A 15,410-nucleotide genomic window follows, 5' to 3' on the forward strand; every position below is an offset into this window, starting at 1 on the left:
CATTTGACTGGGATGCTATCACCTTCTCTCTGGAGGGAGTTACATTCTCCATTAGTCGTACTAAATCAGACACCTCCATGGTGTTCTACCCATATTTCCCTAATCACCCTAAACTATGTGTAGTTTTGGCACGTTCTCATTGTTTGTCCATCACCTTGCCCCTCTGTTAATCTTCCTCCAGTCAGCTTTTGATCTCATACGTCCGCCCACATAATCCTGTATTGACTATCACTCTAGCACGTTGGGTCAGGTGGTTACTGTCATTAGAGGGGTTGAGGCCTCCTTTGGAGCTCACTCCATCAGAGGGGTGGCAGCCTCAGGGGCATTCACTGCTGGAGCCTCACTAGACCCCCTCTGATCGGCAGATTAGTCCCGTGTAGAGATGTTTCGCAACTTCTATTTTCGTCCGGCTGTCCACGCTTCCTTAGCTTTACTTGCTGAGCGTTAAAACAGCAAAATATGAAGCCTCCTGTCATGTTATAAAATTGTAGATTATGCTACTTTAGTGTACCTATAATCATTATTGGAGTATTTGTCTAATACAGTTTGGCATGCCTTTAGAAGTCAAATTCTTAGATTAATCCTCCGTTTCGACTCTGTTCTTTCGTTTCAGTTTAAAACTCCCTCAAGATGGCAAGCCAAGTTCCTGTTCGTCTCACACTTGGACGCTTCTCGTCTTCTATGCTGACATCATCTTTCAGTTATTCTCCGTTTCCTGTTATTGGTTCGTTTCGCAGACAGAAAGAGGAAGTGACGACAGTGTGAGGGAGTTTTGTAGCCTGTTACTTTTTTCTGATTGGTTTATCCTGGTACTATGTTAAAATATGCTGCTGTGGAGCTTAAGTAAAGAGAGACTAATGCAAAATATTCGCCTCCTGTCATTAATAAAATTAAGATTAGAGGTACACTAAAGCTAGCATAATCTACACTTTGTCTCTCCTCATTGGTTAGATAGTTATGAGAGTCTAGCTCTTACATAAATAGACTTTTGCCATTTGGCCCATATTTCGTCATATAGGTTCATCTGGTTATTCTTAAGAAAGAAACCCTTCTCTATTATGCACTGGTAGTTTATTTGGTTTAATATTTCGTTCCAGTTTTGATAAATTAGCTTTTCCCAGTTTCTTGCCATGCAAATTTTGATTGCTAGCATGATATGATATGTTAGAAAGGAAAAGGGTTTGTCGCATTGGGGAGAGTCCAAATGCAAGAGGAAAAACTGTGGGGTCAAAGGGATTACCTGTCCTGATAGCTCTTTTAAGAGATCACCAAGATTTCTTTTTAAGTCTGTGACGGACCGCCCTGCACCCTGACTGCTTGCCTCCGCCAGTCACTGCTTCCTTAGTGCTTACCAAGCACCACCAGCACTGCACCAGACACCACCAGCACTGTAGTCCCCACTTCCAACGTTACATCTTGGTTGGGGTCTCACTGACCCAAAACCAGGATCTGAGTAGACCTCTCTTCCAAAAGAATGTAACAATATGCTCTTAAAAGAGCAAGTGATTATAATCCCAGGGGAGTACAGTGATATAGCAATCCCCAGAGTAGATACAGCTGCCCCCTCCACACATGAGACTCTCGCCACGCCGATGCTGTATACCCTCCAGGGCCTCATACCAGACTTTCTTCCAGGCTGCTTCCCTCCAGTCTTGGTCATGCTCCTCCTCATATAGTAACGCTGTCTGGGAACAAGCTTGTTCCATACTGCTGTAGCCAGGGGCGCTGTACGGGTACTAGCGTTGCCCTCAATTACAATCCACATGATACCGGTGTCTCCAGGATGCTACTCCTCGCACTAGGAAGCAATCCCACCGCTGTCACAAGATGCGACGGACCGCCTGGCACCCCGACTGTGTGCCTTTGACAATTGTTGCTTCCTAGCTGTCGTCGAGTACCATAAGCGTCGCACCAAACACCATAAGCACCGTAGCCCCTGTTATGGACATATTAGCTTACTAGAATGCCTATTTACTCTGCATAACTGTACTCAGTATTATTCAATGTTTACTGTGTTAACCTGGCTGCTAGAAGCTCCCCCTAACAGCCCCTCCCCTCCTGTGTTCGTTAACTGCTCAGAAAAGGCTGCTAGAAACTCCCCCTCCCATCGACTAACCAAGATGGCGCTGGAATCTGGAGGAGCATTTCATGATAACAGTGACATCACACCCTGTTGGATGTACAATAGATGAACCACTTAACACCTAACCGATTATTAATGTTTTTTCCTCTGTTATCTATAATTATGCATATGATGTATTCTCTCTTTATAAGGGGCACGCCGGCCCCCCGATGAAACATTCCTCAAGTTCTTGAAACTTGTGTCGAGTGTGAATTACTTCAGGAGCGTGCACGCATACACTTAATAATTTGGACAGGGGCAGATTTTTCAAATAATCAAACCTTTGATTTGATCCACAACACCCCTAGGCTGCCGCAGCTTGGCTGGGGTCTCGCCGTCCCTTCTTACCCTGGACCAAACTCCTGGATCCAGCTCCCAGTGAGAACTCTCCTCCAAGAGAGTATGGCAGGTATAGCAGTGTAGCTCTTACAAGAGCTAGTGATTATAGCAATCCAAAGAACAATCCCAGGAGAACGCATGATTGCTGGTATAACTTACCCCTACAAGCAAGAGATGAGGCTCTGTGGTGAGGATAAACAGGAACTCGTTTATTGGTAGCCACAACTGGCCTTATATGCAGGTCCCCATGCAAGGGGCACTCCCCCCTGGACCAGAGAGTAGACTAAAGTAAAAACATACACCCAATTACATTGGCTCTCAAGTCCAGGACGCTCCCATACAAAACAAAAACACCCCTCCTCTGTGCCTGGGAGATAATTGAGTCAAGCACTGTATTAAACTCAATTATCTCCAAGAACACGTGGAAGAGGCATTTCTGCCACAATGTCGTCTAATCTTGAGCATTCCCACCAAATATGGAAATTAGATCCTTTGGCTTTCATGCATCTCCAGCATTGATCAGTTTGGTCAATATAAATTGTATAAAAAATTTCTGGAACCAAGTACCACCTGTAAATTTTCTGGAACCAAGTACCACCTCTGAATCTCTTTATGCTCGGTTTGCAGGATGTTGTTTCAAATCTCATCTTTCTTAAAGGACCACTATAGTGCCAGGAAAACAAACTTGGTCCTCCCCACCCCGCTGGGCTTATACACTCACCCTTCTCCAGCGTCGGGCTCCATCGGTGCTTGGGAACTCTTCTCTCTCTGCGGACGTCAACGCTGAATGCACATGCGCGGCAAGAGCCGCACGCGCATTCAAACAGTCCATAGGAAAGCATTTCTCAATTCTTTCCTATGGACGTCCAGCGTCTTCTAACTGTGATTTTCACAGTGAGAAGCGCGGAAGCGCCTCTAGCGGCTGTCAGTGAGACAGTCACTAGAGGCTGGCTTAACCCTCAGTGAAACTGCCATGTTTCAAGCTGTAGGGTTAACACTAGATCGACCTGGCACCCAGACCACTTAATTGAGCTGAAGTGGCCTGGGTGCCTACAGTGGTCCTTTAATGCTGGAGTCCAACTCATAAAAAAGTCAAAGGGAGTTTTGTTATGTGCATTGAAGTCAGTTAGGACATATTAAAGTCAATAGAACCAGATTGGCTTTTTAGCCTAAATTCTGCAAATTTGGATATTAATTCAGTTTGAATGATTTTACTGAACAAACTACAAACTCTTTGTATTTCTGAAATACAAATACAGACACAAGTAAAATGAAAAATAATTTTTAATTCATAAAGTGTTTTACCAGGAAAAAAGCATGAATATCTATCATTTTCAGGCATGCCCTGGGATATACTTGAGGGACACAGCTGTAAATGTATGTGTGGATACTTAAATGATTAGTAAGGTTGTTCTTCTTTTAAAAAAAAAACATGTCCTGATTCCAAACATCTAGCCCAGGGCAAATATTTTTGGACCATGAAAGTGCGATTTTAAGTCCTTTTTGGTTTTGTCCAAGGACCATTCTCCCTGGTTGTCCACTAACATATTCATCTAATCCAATAATTCCCTATCAGCTTCCCTAGCCCTCCATATTCTGTTTCCTCTATTTCAGCTCCCCTTACTTCCTCGGACTTCCTCAATCTCAGTTATTTTGCCTTTCATTTCCATGCCACCTGCACACTTCGCTTCCCACCTTTTCTGATTCAATTTTTGTTATTTGTATCTCACTATTCCTTCTCTACAATCGTCATTTCAGTTCACTTGTCTTCATGTCAGTGCAATCAGTCTCTAACTGGACTTCCAAAATGAAAGCAAAATTGGAGGGCACCCCCGAAACCTCCAAGTGCTACTGGCGGCATCTGCCATAGGGTTGACAATCCTTATCTAAACAGATTCTATCCAAGATGGATACTGAAAAGATTATTACATCTTCCTCATTTTGAGTTAGAAAACATTGTCTTCTAGTGTATGAATCTTCTTATGTTTTAATAAGTTTGAGCTCTGTGCAAAGAGTTTCCCACACACAGAACAGGCAAATGGTTTCTCTCCTGTGTGGATTCGCTGGTGCAGAACAAGAGTTGATTTCTGAGCAAAGCATTTCCCACAAACAGAACATAAAAATGGCTTATCTCCTGTGTGTGTTCTCTGATGTATAATGAGTGCTGATTTGCGGGTAAAAGTTTTTTCACAGATACAGCAAAAAAATGGTTTTTCCCCAGTGTGTGTTCTCATGTGTCTAATAAGGTCTGTTTTTAGATAGAAACATCTGTTGCACTCAGTGCATGAGAATGGCTTGCCTCTGAGGTAAATGCTTTCCATGGCATGTGTCCTCAAGTGAGCAGCATAAACAGACATACTGTTAAAATTTATGCTGCAATCACTGCATTTGGTTACATTCAGAATCTTATTTCTTTCACTTGTTATAACCCCTTTGTTGTATTCTCGACTATGAAACCAACAATCTGTCTGTGCTTGCTCTGCCGGTGTATAAAGGTCAGTGTCTGACAGATTTCCTTCTTCACATGAGGCTAATTCCTCCTTAATTTGAGTAGATAGATATTCTGACTGTGTTTGTTCTGTGGGTGTATAAATGGCAGTGTCTGTGTGATTTCTCTCTTGGCATGACTGATCCTTATTATGTGAAAATGGAAGTTCAGTCTGTGTACGTTCTGTGGGTGTATAAATGTCAGTGTCTGTGTGAGTTCTCTCTTGGCATGACTGATCCTTATTATGTGAAAATGGGAGTTCAGTCTGTGTACGTTCTGTGGGTGTATAAATGTCAGTGTCTGTGTGATTTCTCTCTTGGCATGACTGATCCTTATTATGTGAAAATGGGAGTTCAGTCTGTGTATGTTCTGTGGGTGTGGGATTTCCTTCTTCACATGAGACTGGGTCCTTTTTAATTTGTGTAGATTCTGTATAATATTCTGTATGCGTGTGTTCTGTGGCTGGATACCGGTCGGTGAGATTTCCTTCCTTACATGATACAGATTCCACCTTAATTAGAGAGGCTGGGCATTCTTTTTGCACATGTTCTGTATTTACACAGATGTTGATGTCCTCAGATTTTCCTTCTTTAGATGAGGCCAATTCCTCAGTCTTTTTCACAATACATTTTACTTTCGGCTTTGTAGCTCTGCAAGCATTACTATGATGAGCAGCCATATTTATATTGTAACTGTCCTTTTTGTTTAAACAGTCCAGTGAAGGAACGGTGGTGTGAAAACTTTCAAGTAGATCACTGCCCACAGATTCATCTATTGGAAAGAAACACAATTATTTTGTGTAATGAAGAAGCCAATAAACAATCATCTAAAATGATCCAAAACATTTGTACTCTGTTTTGTAAAGTTCTTCACAACCGACTCTAGTGGGCGGGCAAAACCCCCCAAAAAATAAGTAGTAAAGAAGAGCGAAGCCCACAATATAAAATCCCCTTACACTCACACAAACACAATTAATTAAAATGAACTGAATTATTTCCCTGGTAAGTCAACAAACTCACTAAGTGCAAAACACGTCGGCTATTCTCTTACTGTATTGAAAGATATTTTTCTCGGTCTCCATGATTCTATAAATAATTGCCTCTCCTCGATGACATCATTTCTGTTAGTTGACACATACAATATAATGACCCTTACCCGGTGAGCTACAAGGCTGGTACGTCTCTATCATCACGTCCTTGTGAAGATGCCTGTGCCATTCTAAATACTGCCACACCTGCAAGACATACCATAAAATGCTTCCAAACTATAGGGACGAGACACACGCAACATACATAAAAAGAAAATGAAAGATAATGGGGTCATTCTCCCTTTCCCAGCAGGCTCACCTCTCCAGTCAGAAGGTGAGTGATCTTGTTGGTTAGTTCTAGGAGATTCTGCTCATTGTTTCTCTCATGTAGTGGAGGCACAGTGTTGGGGCTCTGGGTGCTGCAAAGACTGTTTATGTGTGATAACTGATCACCGGGCATCTTCTCAAAAATATAATCCTATATATTAAAAACATATGTGATAGACAAGAGCGATAACATATCAGCTCATTTATGGAACTTCCTGGCATCATCTACCTTCTACATAAATTTTAACTCCAATTTGGATACAACCATGATACAATCTATCAAATTTGCCTTATTGCCTTCATGGATTCTGCACCGCTACACAACTGTTCTAGAAAATATACCAAACCTGGCTCTTAATTTTTGCTAACATACATACATAAAACATCCAACAGTCATCATAAGATGCCATATAAAAACCCATGGCTAGGACAGGAGACATTTCAAGGGTTTGTTTTTCTAAATAACACGTAACAGAAATGCTCTAAGTGATACGAGAGGTGACAATCCTAGAAACTCTCACCTCTCCAGTCAACAGGTAGATGATCTTCAAGGTGATATCCATTATCTCGGTCACCTGGTTTGTGTCCTTGTTCATCTTTACCAAGCGTCCAGATATCCTGGCAGAGGAATTTGTTTATTTTGGACCAGAGTGATGCAGTAATCACCAATATAATAAATGACATCAATATCAACCTGCATGCAGGAATAAGAGAGATTGATCAAGTAAAGAAGCTGACTGCATACGATTCCAGCTATAATGCATAGATCTTGCATAATCCGGATCTAACACCATACAGTCCTAGCTTCCACCTATATGTATAAACTGTAAAATCCCAATCTCATGCTATATGCAGCTCCAGGCCTCACATATAATGACTAGGTAATGTATAATCTGGAAAAACAACTATATACGGAGCCATGTCTCCTCCTATAACACATACATAACACACACTGTGAATCTTAGTACAATAACTCCCGAATAATGTATATAATCTAGGCCAGTATAATATATATAATATATAATCTAGGCCAGTATAATGTATATAATATAATATATAATCTAGGCCAGTATAATGTATATAATATAGGTCGGTATAATGTATATAATGTAGGGATCGACCGCTTATCGGTTTTACCGATATTATCGGCCGATATTCTGTATTTTCGGCTATAACAGCATCGGCCAAATTCAGATACCGATATTGCCGATAATATATAACAGGACCGCCGGGCTCATTATAAGCCCGGCGGTCCTGTTGGGGGCCCGCAGCAAGCGTTTACTTACCTTCCCAGCAACTCCTTCAGTTCCCTGTGTAAATCTCGCGAGACCCGCGGCCGTCAGAGCGTTGCCACGGGTTACCATGGCAATGCTCCGCGCAGCACGCTGGGCGCAAGATTTACACAGGGAGCTGGAGGAACTGCTGGGAAGGTAAGTAAACGCTTGCTGCGGGCCCCACTGCTCAGTACATGCCACTGGGCCACCAGGGAATGCCATAGCCCCCCTCCCTGGCCAAGTAACAAGCAGGGAGGGGGGGACTAAAAAATAAATAATTATTAAATATCAAAAACTAAATTTTAATAAAAAATGCCCCCTCATTTACATACATACACAAACACACTCCATTATATACACATACACTACACAAACACACTGTGTATATAATGCAGTTTGTTTATACAGTTGCAAGAAAAAGTATGTGAGCCCTTTGGAAGGATATGGATTTTTGCACACATTGGTCATAAAATGTGATCTGATCATCATCTAAGTCACAACAATAGACAATCACAGTCTGCTTAAACTGATAACACACATATGAATGAAATGTTGCCATGTTTTTATTGAACACACCATGTAAACATTCACAGTGCAGGTGGAAAAAGTATGTGAACACTTGGATTTAATAACTGGTTGAACCTCCTTTGGCAGCAATAACTTCAACCAAACGTTTCCTGTAGTTGCAGATCACACGTGCACTACGGTCAGGAGTAATTCTTGACCATTACTCTTTACAGAACTGTTTTAGTTCAGCAATATTCTTGGGATGTCTGGTGTGAATCGCTTTCTTGAGGTCATGCCACAGCATCTCAATTGGGTTGAGGTCAGGACTCTGACTGGGCCACTTCAGAAGGTGTATTTTCTTCTGTTTAAGCCATTCTGTTGTTGATTTACTTCTATGCTTTGGGTCATTGTCCTGTTGCAACACCCATCTTCTGTTGAGCTCCAGCTGGTAGACAGATGGCCTTAAGTTCTCCTGCAAAATGTCTTGATAAACTTGGGAATTCATTTTTCCTTCGATGATAGCAAAGCAGCCCAAAACCATGATGCCCCCACCACCATACTTCACAGTTGGGATGAGGTTTTGATGTTGGTGTGCTGTGCCTCTTTTTCGCCACACATAGTGTCGTGTGTTTCTTCCAAACAACTCAACTTTGGTTTCATCTGTCCACAGAATATTTTGCTAGTACTGCTGTGGAACATCCAGGTGCTCTTGTGCAAACTGTAAACGTGCAGCAATGTTTTGTTTGGACAGCAGTTGTTTCCTCTGTGGAATCCTCCCATGAAATCCATTCTTGTTTGGTGTTTTACGTATTGTAGCTTTGCTAACAGGGATGTTAGCATTTGCCAGTGACTTTTGTAAGTCTTTAGCTGACACTCTAGGATTCTTCTTCACCTCATTGGGCAGTCTGCGCTGTACTCTTGCAGTCATCTTTACAGGACAGCCACTCCTAGGGAGAGTAGCAGCAGTGCTGAACTTTCTCCATTTATAGACAATTTGTCTTACCGTGGACTGATGAACATCAAGGCTTTTGGAGATACTTTTATAACCCTTTCCAGCTTTATGCAAGTCAACAATTCGGTATCGGCTCTAAAAAAATCAATATCGGTCGATCCCTAATATAATCTAGGTCAGTATAATGTACATAATGGAGGTCAGTATAATATGTTGGAAGGTCATTTGGCCTGAATATAAACCCTACCCCCCCTACTTACCTTTGTCGTGCAAGCTGTTTGTCTCCATAGATACCTGCACTTCCAGTTCGTCGTTCCCGGTTCATCCTGTCTCAAGCAGTCCGTCGCCAGCAGCTCCTGCCTCCGTCTTCCGTGCCCATCCACCGGCTTCTACCCGACCTCACCGCTCGCTACCCGGCTTCCGTAAGCATAAACGTGGGAAATGGCGTTCAGCTATTTCCCACGTTCGGGCCTAAAAACGCAGGGATAGGCTCCCTTCATTACTTACCCATTCGTGCTCTTACTCCGTTCATGTACTTCTGCATTCGTGCGGCTGCAGAGTACACACTCCTGTCGCTTCCATTTTCGTATAAACTAACTACCGACCGCACTAAACAAACTTACATTCGACTATTTTCATCCGTTCGGTCGTTCAGCCGAACACATATACATTGGCTTTTGTTTAAAAAATGTTTGTATGCTCCATTTAACCGAACACAGGAGTTCTCTCTCATTACAGTTCTCCTGTTCATTCGTTTACCGGAAGCAAGAGGCTACAATGTTTAATTTCTCAAATTTACTGTAATTGTACATAGTTTGCTTTCACGTAACTAAGCACTCGCATTATTTATCCTATTTGGATTTATGTGTATTTATTACATGGCTCTTAAAGTCACCACTGGTTAAATAATATGTGTTTCTAATTTTCCCACCCATGGTCACATAATTATGGGACTCCTATCTTTTACAGGGTAAATCTTCTTGACCACTTTTCTCTTATCAGTTACGTTTAAAAAAAAAAATAAAAAATACACCTCCAGGCATTATCATACCCTGCCGGGACTTAGGCTATTGTACTTTCCCTTATGTATTAGTCTTCTACGCAACTAAGGTTTCTCCGCTGATAGCCAAACAAAAAGAGTGGAAAACACCCAGAATATGTTAAATATGTATAAAATAGGACAACCTGAATTCAGGTGAAATATCCGTGGATATGGTCTGTATGGAAAAAATCAGACAACTAACATAGCGTAAAATAGTATGACATAAGATATTAGTAAGTGAAATATTAGATACACTCACAAACGAACGTGAACTCTCCGCTCATAGGTTAAGCCTTACGGTCCTTTTTCACTAGGCTCTTTACAGACCATTAGCACGATTTAAAACCTCGGCCCAAATCATAGGTAGAGCCTCTCTCAGCCACTTGGCACTAGCAGGGCCTCACCTGTCACTTGGTTCTAGGTAAATTCTTCGCCTCGGCACTAGCTAGCAGGACAGTTCTCTGAAGGTCTCAGACACATTACTTATCCTTATCCAAATCATTATTTCTTTTTCAGAATGTCACAAGTATCCATCCCAGTAATCGGTCTGCTGTTGGACGGAATACCCAGCACACCAGTCTGGCCTGGGTCTCCAAAGAAATCCCTCACCCCTTCAACCCTCAGTTACCTGGGATTCTGGAACATTCCAAAAATATAAGCAGAGCTCAGACACAGGGGTATCCCCTACCCAGCCACTGCCAGTTAGGCAGAACTACACAGGCTCACGAGGGCTCAGACCACCATTCCCAGGCCCAGCTCTAGTTCACAAGGGCTGTCAGGGAGGGCCTCATTTCCCTCCCCGTCCCCCACCACCCACTATCACTACTCCTTCCGTCTCACCGGCCCACTCTGTTCCTATTTCCACGGAGAAGGTAATTCTCGATGGAAAGGACGTTAAACTACTTAACTTCACAAGACACCCTTCAGTACTAAGGTTACATTTCAGTAGTCCTAAACAGCCAGACCACGACTTAACAAAGCTTTCCATTCCTCTGTTTATCATTGCCTCTCGCATAGAATCAGCCACTTCCACTTCTCACCACTCCTTCACCCCACACACTAGTCAGGGAGGCAGCCAGAGGGACAAGCCGGGCTGGCCATTTAATTTCTTGGGAAGGCTCAGGTGCACTATTCTTTGACACGGGGGTATGCTAATTCACAACATGCAGGGTTTTGCACATCTGCTCCAGAACCCACACCTAATCCACATACGCAGACCGTCTGTCACCTTGTGTCCACAGCAGTCATACGCTGGTTTCACGATCGCCTCCTTCCGGTCTTCACACTTCTCATCTTGGCGTACCATTCCCATCGAGGTAGCCATTCACTATACCCTATAATACTGATCACAGACCCCTTCCGCACCACACTCTTCATCCATTCCCAGCATCTAACTCCCTCATTCCGCTATGAAGTTCTCACTGCACTACGAAATCGACCATGCCATACAAGCTATCACTTCAGTAAGTAGTAAGGCTTGGTTGAGCAAGACGGACTTATCCAACGCCTTTAATCTACTACCTATTCACCCTTCACTATGGCACCTGGCCTACGTTTGGGCGGTCATCCTCACTAACCATTTTGTGGCTGATTTACAGGCTGACTTGGCTGGCAGCAACCTCTCAACTCTTTTAGTCTGCCTTTACATTCCTGGCGTCCACAACACAGCCGCTGACGCCCTTTCACGCTCAGTTCAAGGTCTTCTTTCAGGCACCCCCTACGACCCACTACGTACCATCCAGAATACCACCATTCCATGAGCTAATCTTGGACTGAGCACACAATTACACCTCGTACAGTGAAGCACGCTTCATGCAGTTTCACAACTACTCTACCACTCAAGCTAGGGCCTTGTATATTGTACCATGTCACAAGTAGAGTTTGCTTGATTCATGACTCTTGCAGTTAAACTATTGTAATTTTTGCCTCTTCCTCTAAACCTACAAATCAAGCATCTTATTTATACCTCCTATGCTGTCACTCCGTTTCTTACGTATCAAAGGTCAGCCACATACTATCAGTACTAATCCATTACTTCACGTCTAAACATTCCATTAAGGTAAGCTACATCATGGCTTCCTTAGCTGGTCTCTCTTTTTCGCAAAAAAGCGCTGCATCAGCCGCTTCAAGCTCTTACACCCCAGTCTACATCACTAAGTGATGGGGTCACAGGTAATCCTCAGCTCAGTTACATATATACCTCAATCAGAGTAAAAGCTCCTTACTAGCTTTCAGTACACAAGCCGTATAAACTTGCAATAAAGTGTGTTTTCTTTGAATCCTCTTTTTGCCCTCTTTTACAGGCCTACTCGTACGTTGGTTTTGGCACACCTCAACCAACTTTCCTTCTCCTTCTACATTCCATTACGTATTAGATAAATTCCAAGCACAAGTTGGAAGGCCATTTGGCCTGAATTTGTGGGAGGAGTAATGATCCTATTTAAACCCTACCCCCCCTACTTACCTTTGTCATGCAAGCGGTTTGTCCCCACCCACCTACATCCATCTATATTAACAATTCACCTTGTGGGCCCTCTTTTACAGGCCTACTCGTACGTTGGTTTCGGCACACTTCAACCAACTTTCCTTCTCCTTCTACATTCCATTACGTATTAGAAAAATTCCGAGCTTAAATATAATGTAAGTCATTATAATATATACAATCTAGGTAAGTATAATGTATATAATCTAGGCCAGTATAATGTATATAATATAATCTAGGTCAGTATAACGTAGATCAGTATAATGTATATAATGTAGGTCAGTATAATATATATAATATATAATGTGGGTCAGTATAATGTATATAATATATAATGTGGGTCAGTATAATATATATAATATATAATGTAGGTCAGTATAATATATATAATCTGGGTCAGTATAATGTATATAATCTAGGTCAGTATAATGTATATAATGTAGGTCAGTATAATATATATAATATATAATGTGGGTCAGTATAATGTATATAATATATAATGTGGGTCAGTATAATGTATATAATATATAATGTGGGTCAGTATAATATATATAATATATAATGTAGGTCAGTATAATATATATAATCTGGGTCAGTATAATGTATATAATCTAGGTCAGTATAATGTATATAATGTAGGTCAGTATAATATATATAATATATAATGTGGGTCAGTATAATGTATATAATATATAATGTGGGTCAGTATAATATATATAATATATAATGTGGGTCAGTATAATGTATATAATATATAATGTGGGTCAGTATAATGTATATAATATATAATGTGGGTCAGTATAATATATATAATATATAATGTAGGTCAGTATAATATATATAATCTGGGTCAGTATAATGTATATAATCTAGGTCAGTATAATGTATATAATGTAGGTCAGTATAATATATATAATATATAATGTAGGTCAGTATAATATATATAATATATAATGTAGGTCAGTATAATATATAATGTGGGTCAGTATAATGTATATAATATATAATGTGGGTCAGTATAATATATATAATATATAATGTGGGTCAGTATAATGTATATAATATATAATGTGGGTCAGTATAATATATATAATCTGGGTCAGTATAATGTAGGTCAGTATAATATATATAATATATAATGTAGGTCAGTATAATATATATAATATATAATGTAGGTCAGTATAATATATAATGTGGGTCAGTATAATATATATAATATATAATGTAGGTCAGTATAATATATAATGTGGGTCAGTATAATGTATATAATATATAATGTGGGTCAGTATAATATATATAATATATAATGTGGGTCAGTATAATGTATATAATGTGGGTCAGTATAATATATATAATATATAATGTGGGTCAGTATAATGTATATAATATATAATGTAGGTCAGTATAATATATATAATATATAATGTAGGTCAGTATAATATATATAATATATAATGTAGGTCAGTATAATATATAATGTGGGTCAGTATAATATATATAATATATAATGTAGGTCAGTATAATATATAATGTGGGTCAGTATAATATATATAATATATAATGTAGGTCAGTATAATATATATAATATATAATGTAGGTCAGTATAATATATAATGTGGGTCAGTATAATATATATAATATATAATGTAGGTCAGTATAATATATAATGTAGGTCAGTATAATATATAATGTGGGTCAGTATAATGTATATAATATATAATGTGGGTCAGTATAATATATAATGTGGGTCAGTATAATATATATAATATATAATGTAGGTCAGTATAATATATAATGTAGGTCAGTATAATATATAATGTGGGTCAGTATAATGTATATAATATATAATGTGGGTCAGTATAATATATATAATATATAATGTGGGTCAGTATAATGTATATAATATATAATGTGGGTCAGTATAATATATAATGTGGGTCAGTATAATATATATAATCTGGGTCAGTATAATGTGTATATAATGTAGGTCGGTATAATGTATATAATATAACCCACATATAATAATATAACCCATATAATAATATAATATAACCCATATAATAATATAACCCATATATAATATAATATAACCCCCATATAATAATATATTATAACACACTCTGTGAATCTCACAACAATAACTAACAATAATAAACCACAACTAACCTGTCGGACCTTTATCCCTAGAGCACACCATGTACACGTGACCGGAAGCTAACACCCGGAAACAGGAAGCCATCTGTTAGGATTCCCTTAGTTTGCGTTCCAAATGCTGCCAGTAGCCGCCGCTGATTGGCTCTCTGGTGTTTGCGTCACAGGAGAGCGCACTGGTCGCCGGGAGTTGTAGTCATTGTGCTAATACCGGTTATAATAATAATAATAGTGGGGTAAAACGTATTCCAACACATTTCTCAGGAGATTAATAATGAAGAAAGACTTCATAATGCACACTCCCATAATGCACTGCGCTCATTGCTTGATCTTATTATATATTATTATACATCACTAACACTGAGCTTTATATTATTATATATTATTATACATCACTAACACTGAGCTTTATATTATTATATATTATTATATATCACTAACACTGAGCTTTATACTATTATATATTATATATCACTAACACTGAGCTTTATATTATTATATATTATTATATATCACTAACACTGAGCTTTATATTATTATATATTATTATACATCACTAACACTGAGCTTTATATTATTATATATTATTATATATCACTAACACTGAGCTTTATACTATTATATATTATATATCACTAACACTGAGCTTTATATTATTATATATCACTAACACTGAGCTTTATATTATTATATATTATT

General features: G+C 39.5%; 1 protein-coding gene across 3 annotated transcripts; it reads right to left on the reverse strand.

Moving 5' to 3' along the window:
- Window positions 1-3,885: 3,885 nt before the first annotated feature.
- On the reverse strand, window positions 3,886-14,762 carry LOC134575240 (oocyte zinc finger protein XlCOF7.1-like). Of its 3 annotated transcripts, XM_063434498.1 has the most exons (5): window positions 14,727-14,762; window positions 6,825-6,997; window positions 6,296-6,454; window positions 6,105-6,183; window positions 3,886-5,720 (listed from the first exon to the last, which is right to left on the reverse strand). In XM_063434498.1, the coding sequence occupies exons 2-5, from the start codon at window positions 6,897-6,899 to the stop codon at window positions 4,408-4,410; spliced, it is 1,626 nt and encodes a 541-aa protein (XP_063290568.1). In that variant the 5' UTR covers window positions 6,900-6,997; window positions 14,727-14,762; the 3' UTR covers window positions 3,886-4,407. The 3 variants fall into 3 exon arrangements, with proteins under 3 accessions (XP_063290568.1, XP_063290567.1, XP_063290569.1); XM_063434497.1 differs by lacking the exon at window positions 14,727-14,762 and having other exon boundaries at window positions 6,825-7,045; XM_063434499.1 differs by lacking the exons at window positions 6,296-6,454; window positions 14,727-14,762 and having other exon boundaries at window positions 6,825-7,045.
- Between the last annotated feature and the right edge of the window lie 648 nt (window positions 14,763-15,410).

The sequence above is a fragment of the Pelobates fuscus genome, chromosome 10 (genome assembly GCF_036172605.1).
Source record: "Pelobates fuscus isolate aPelFus1 chromosome 10, aPelFus1.pri, whole genome shotgun sequence".
In the NCBI taxonomy this organism is placed as follows: Eukaryota; Metazoa; Chordata; class Amphibia; order Anura; family Pelobatidae; genus Pelobates; species Pelobates fuscus.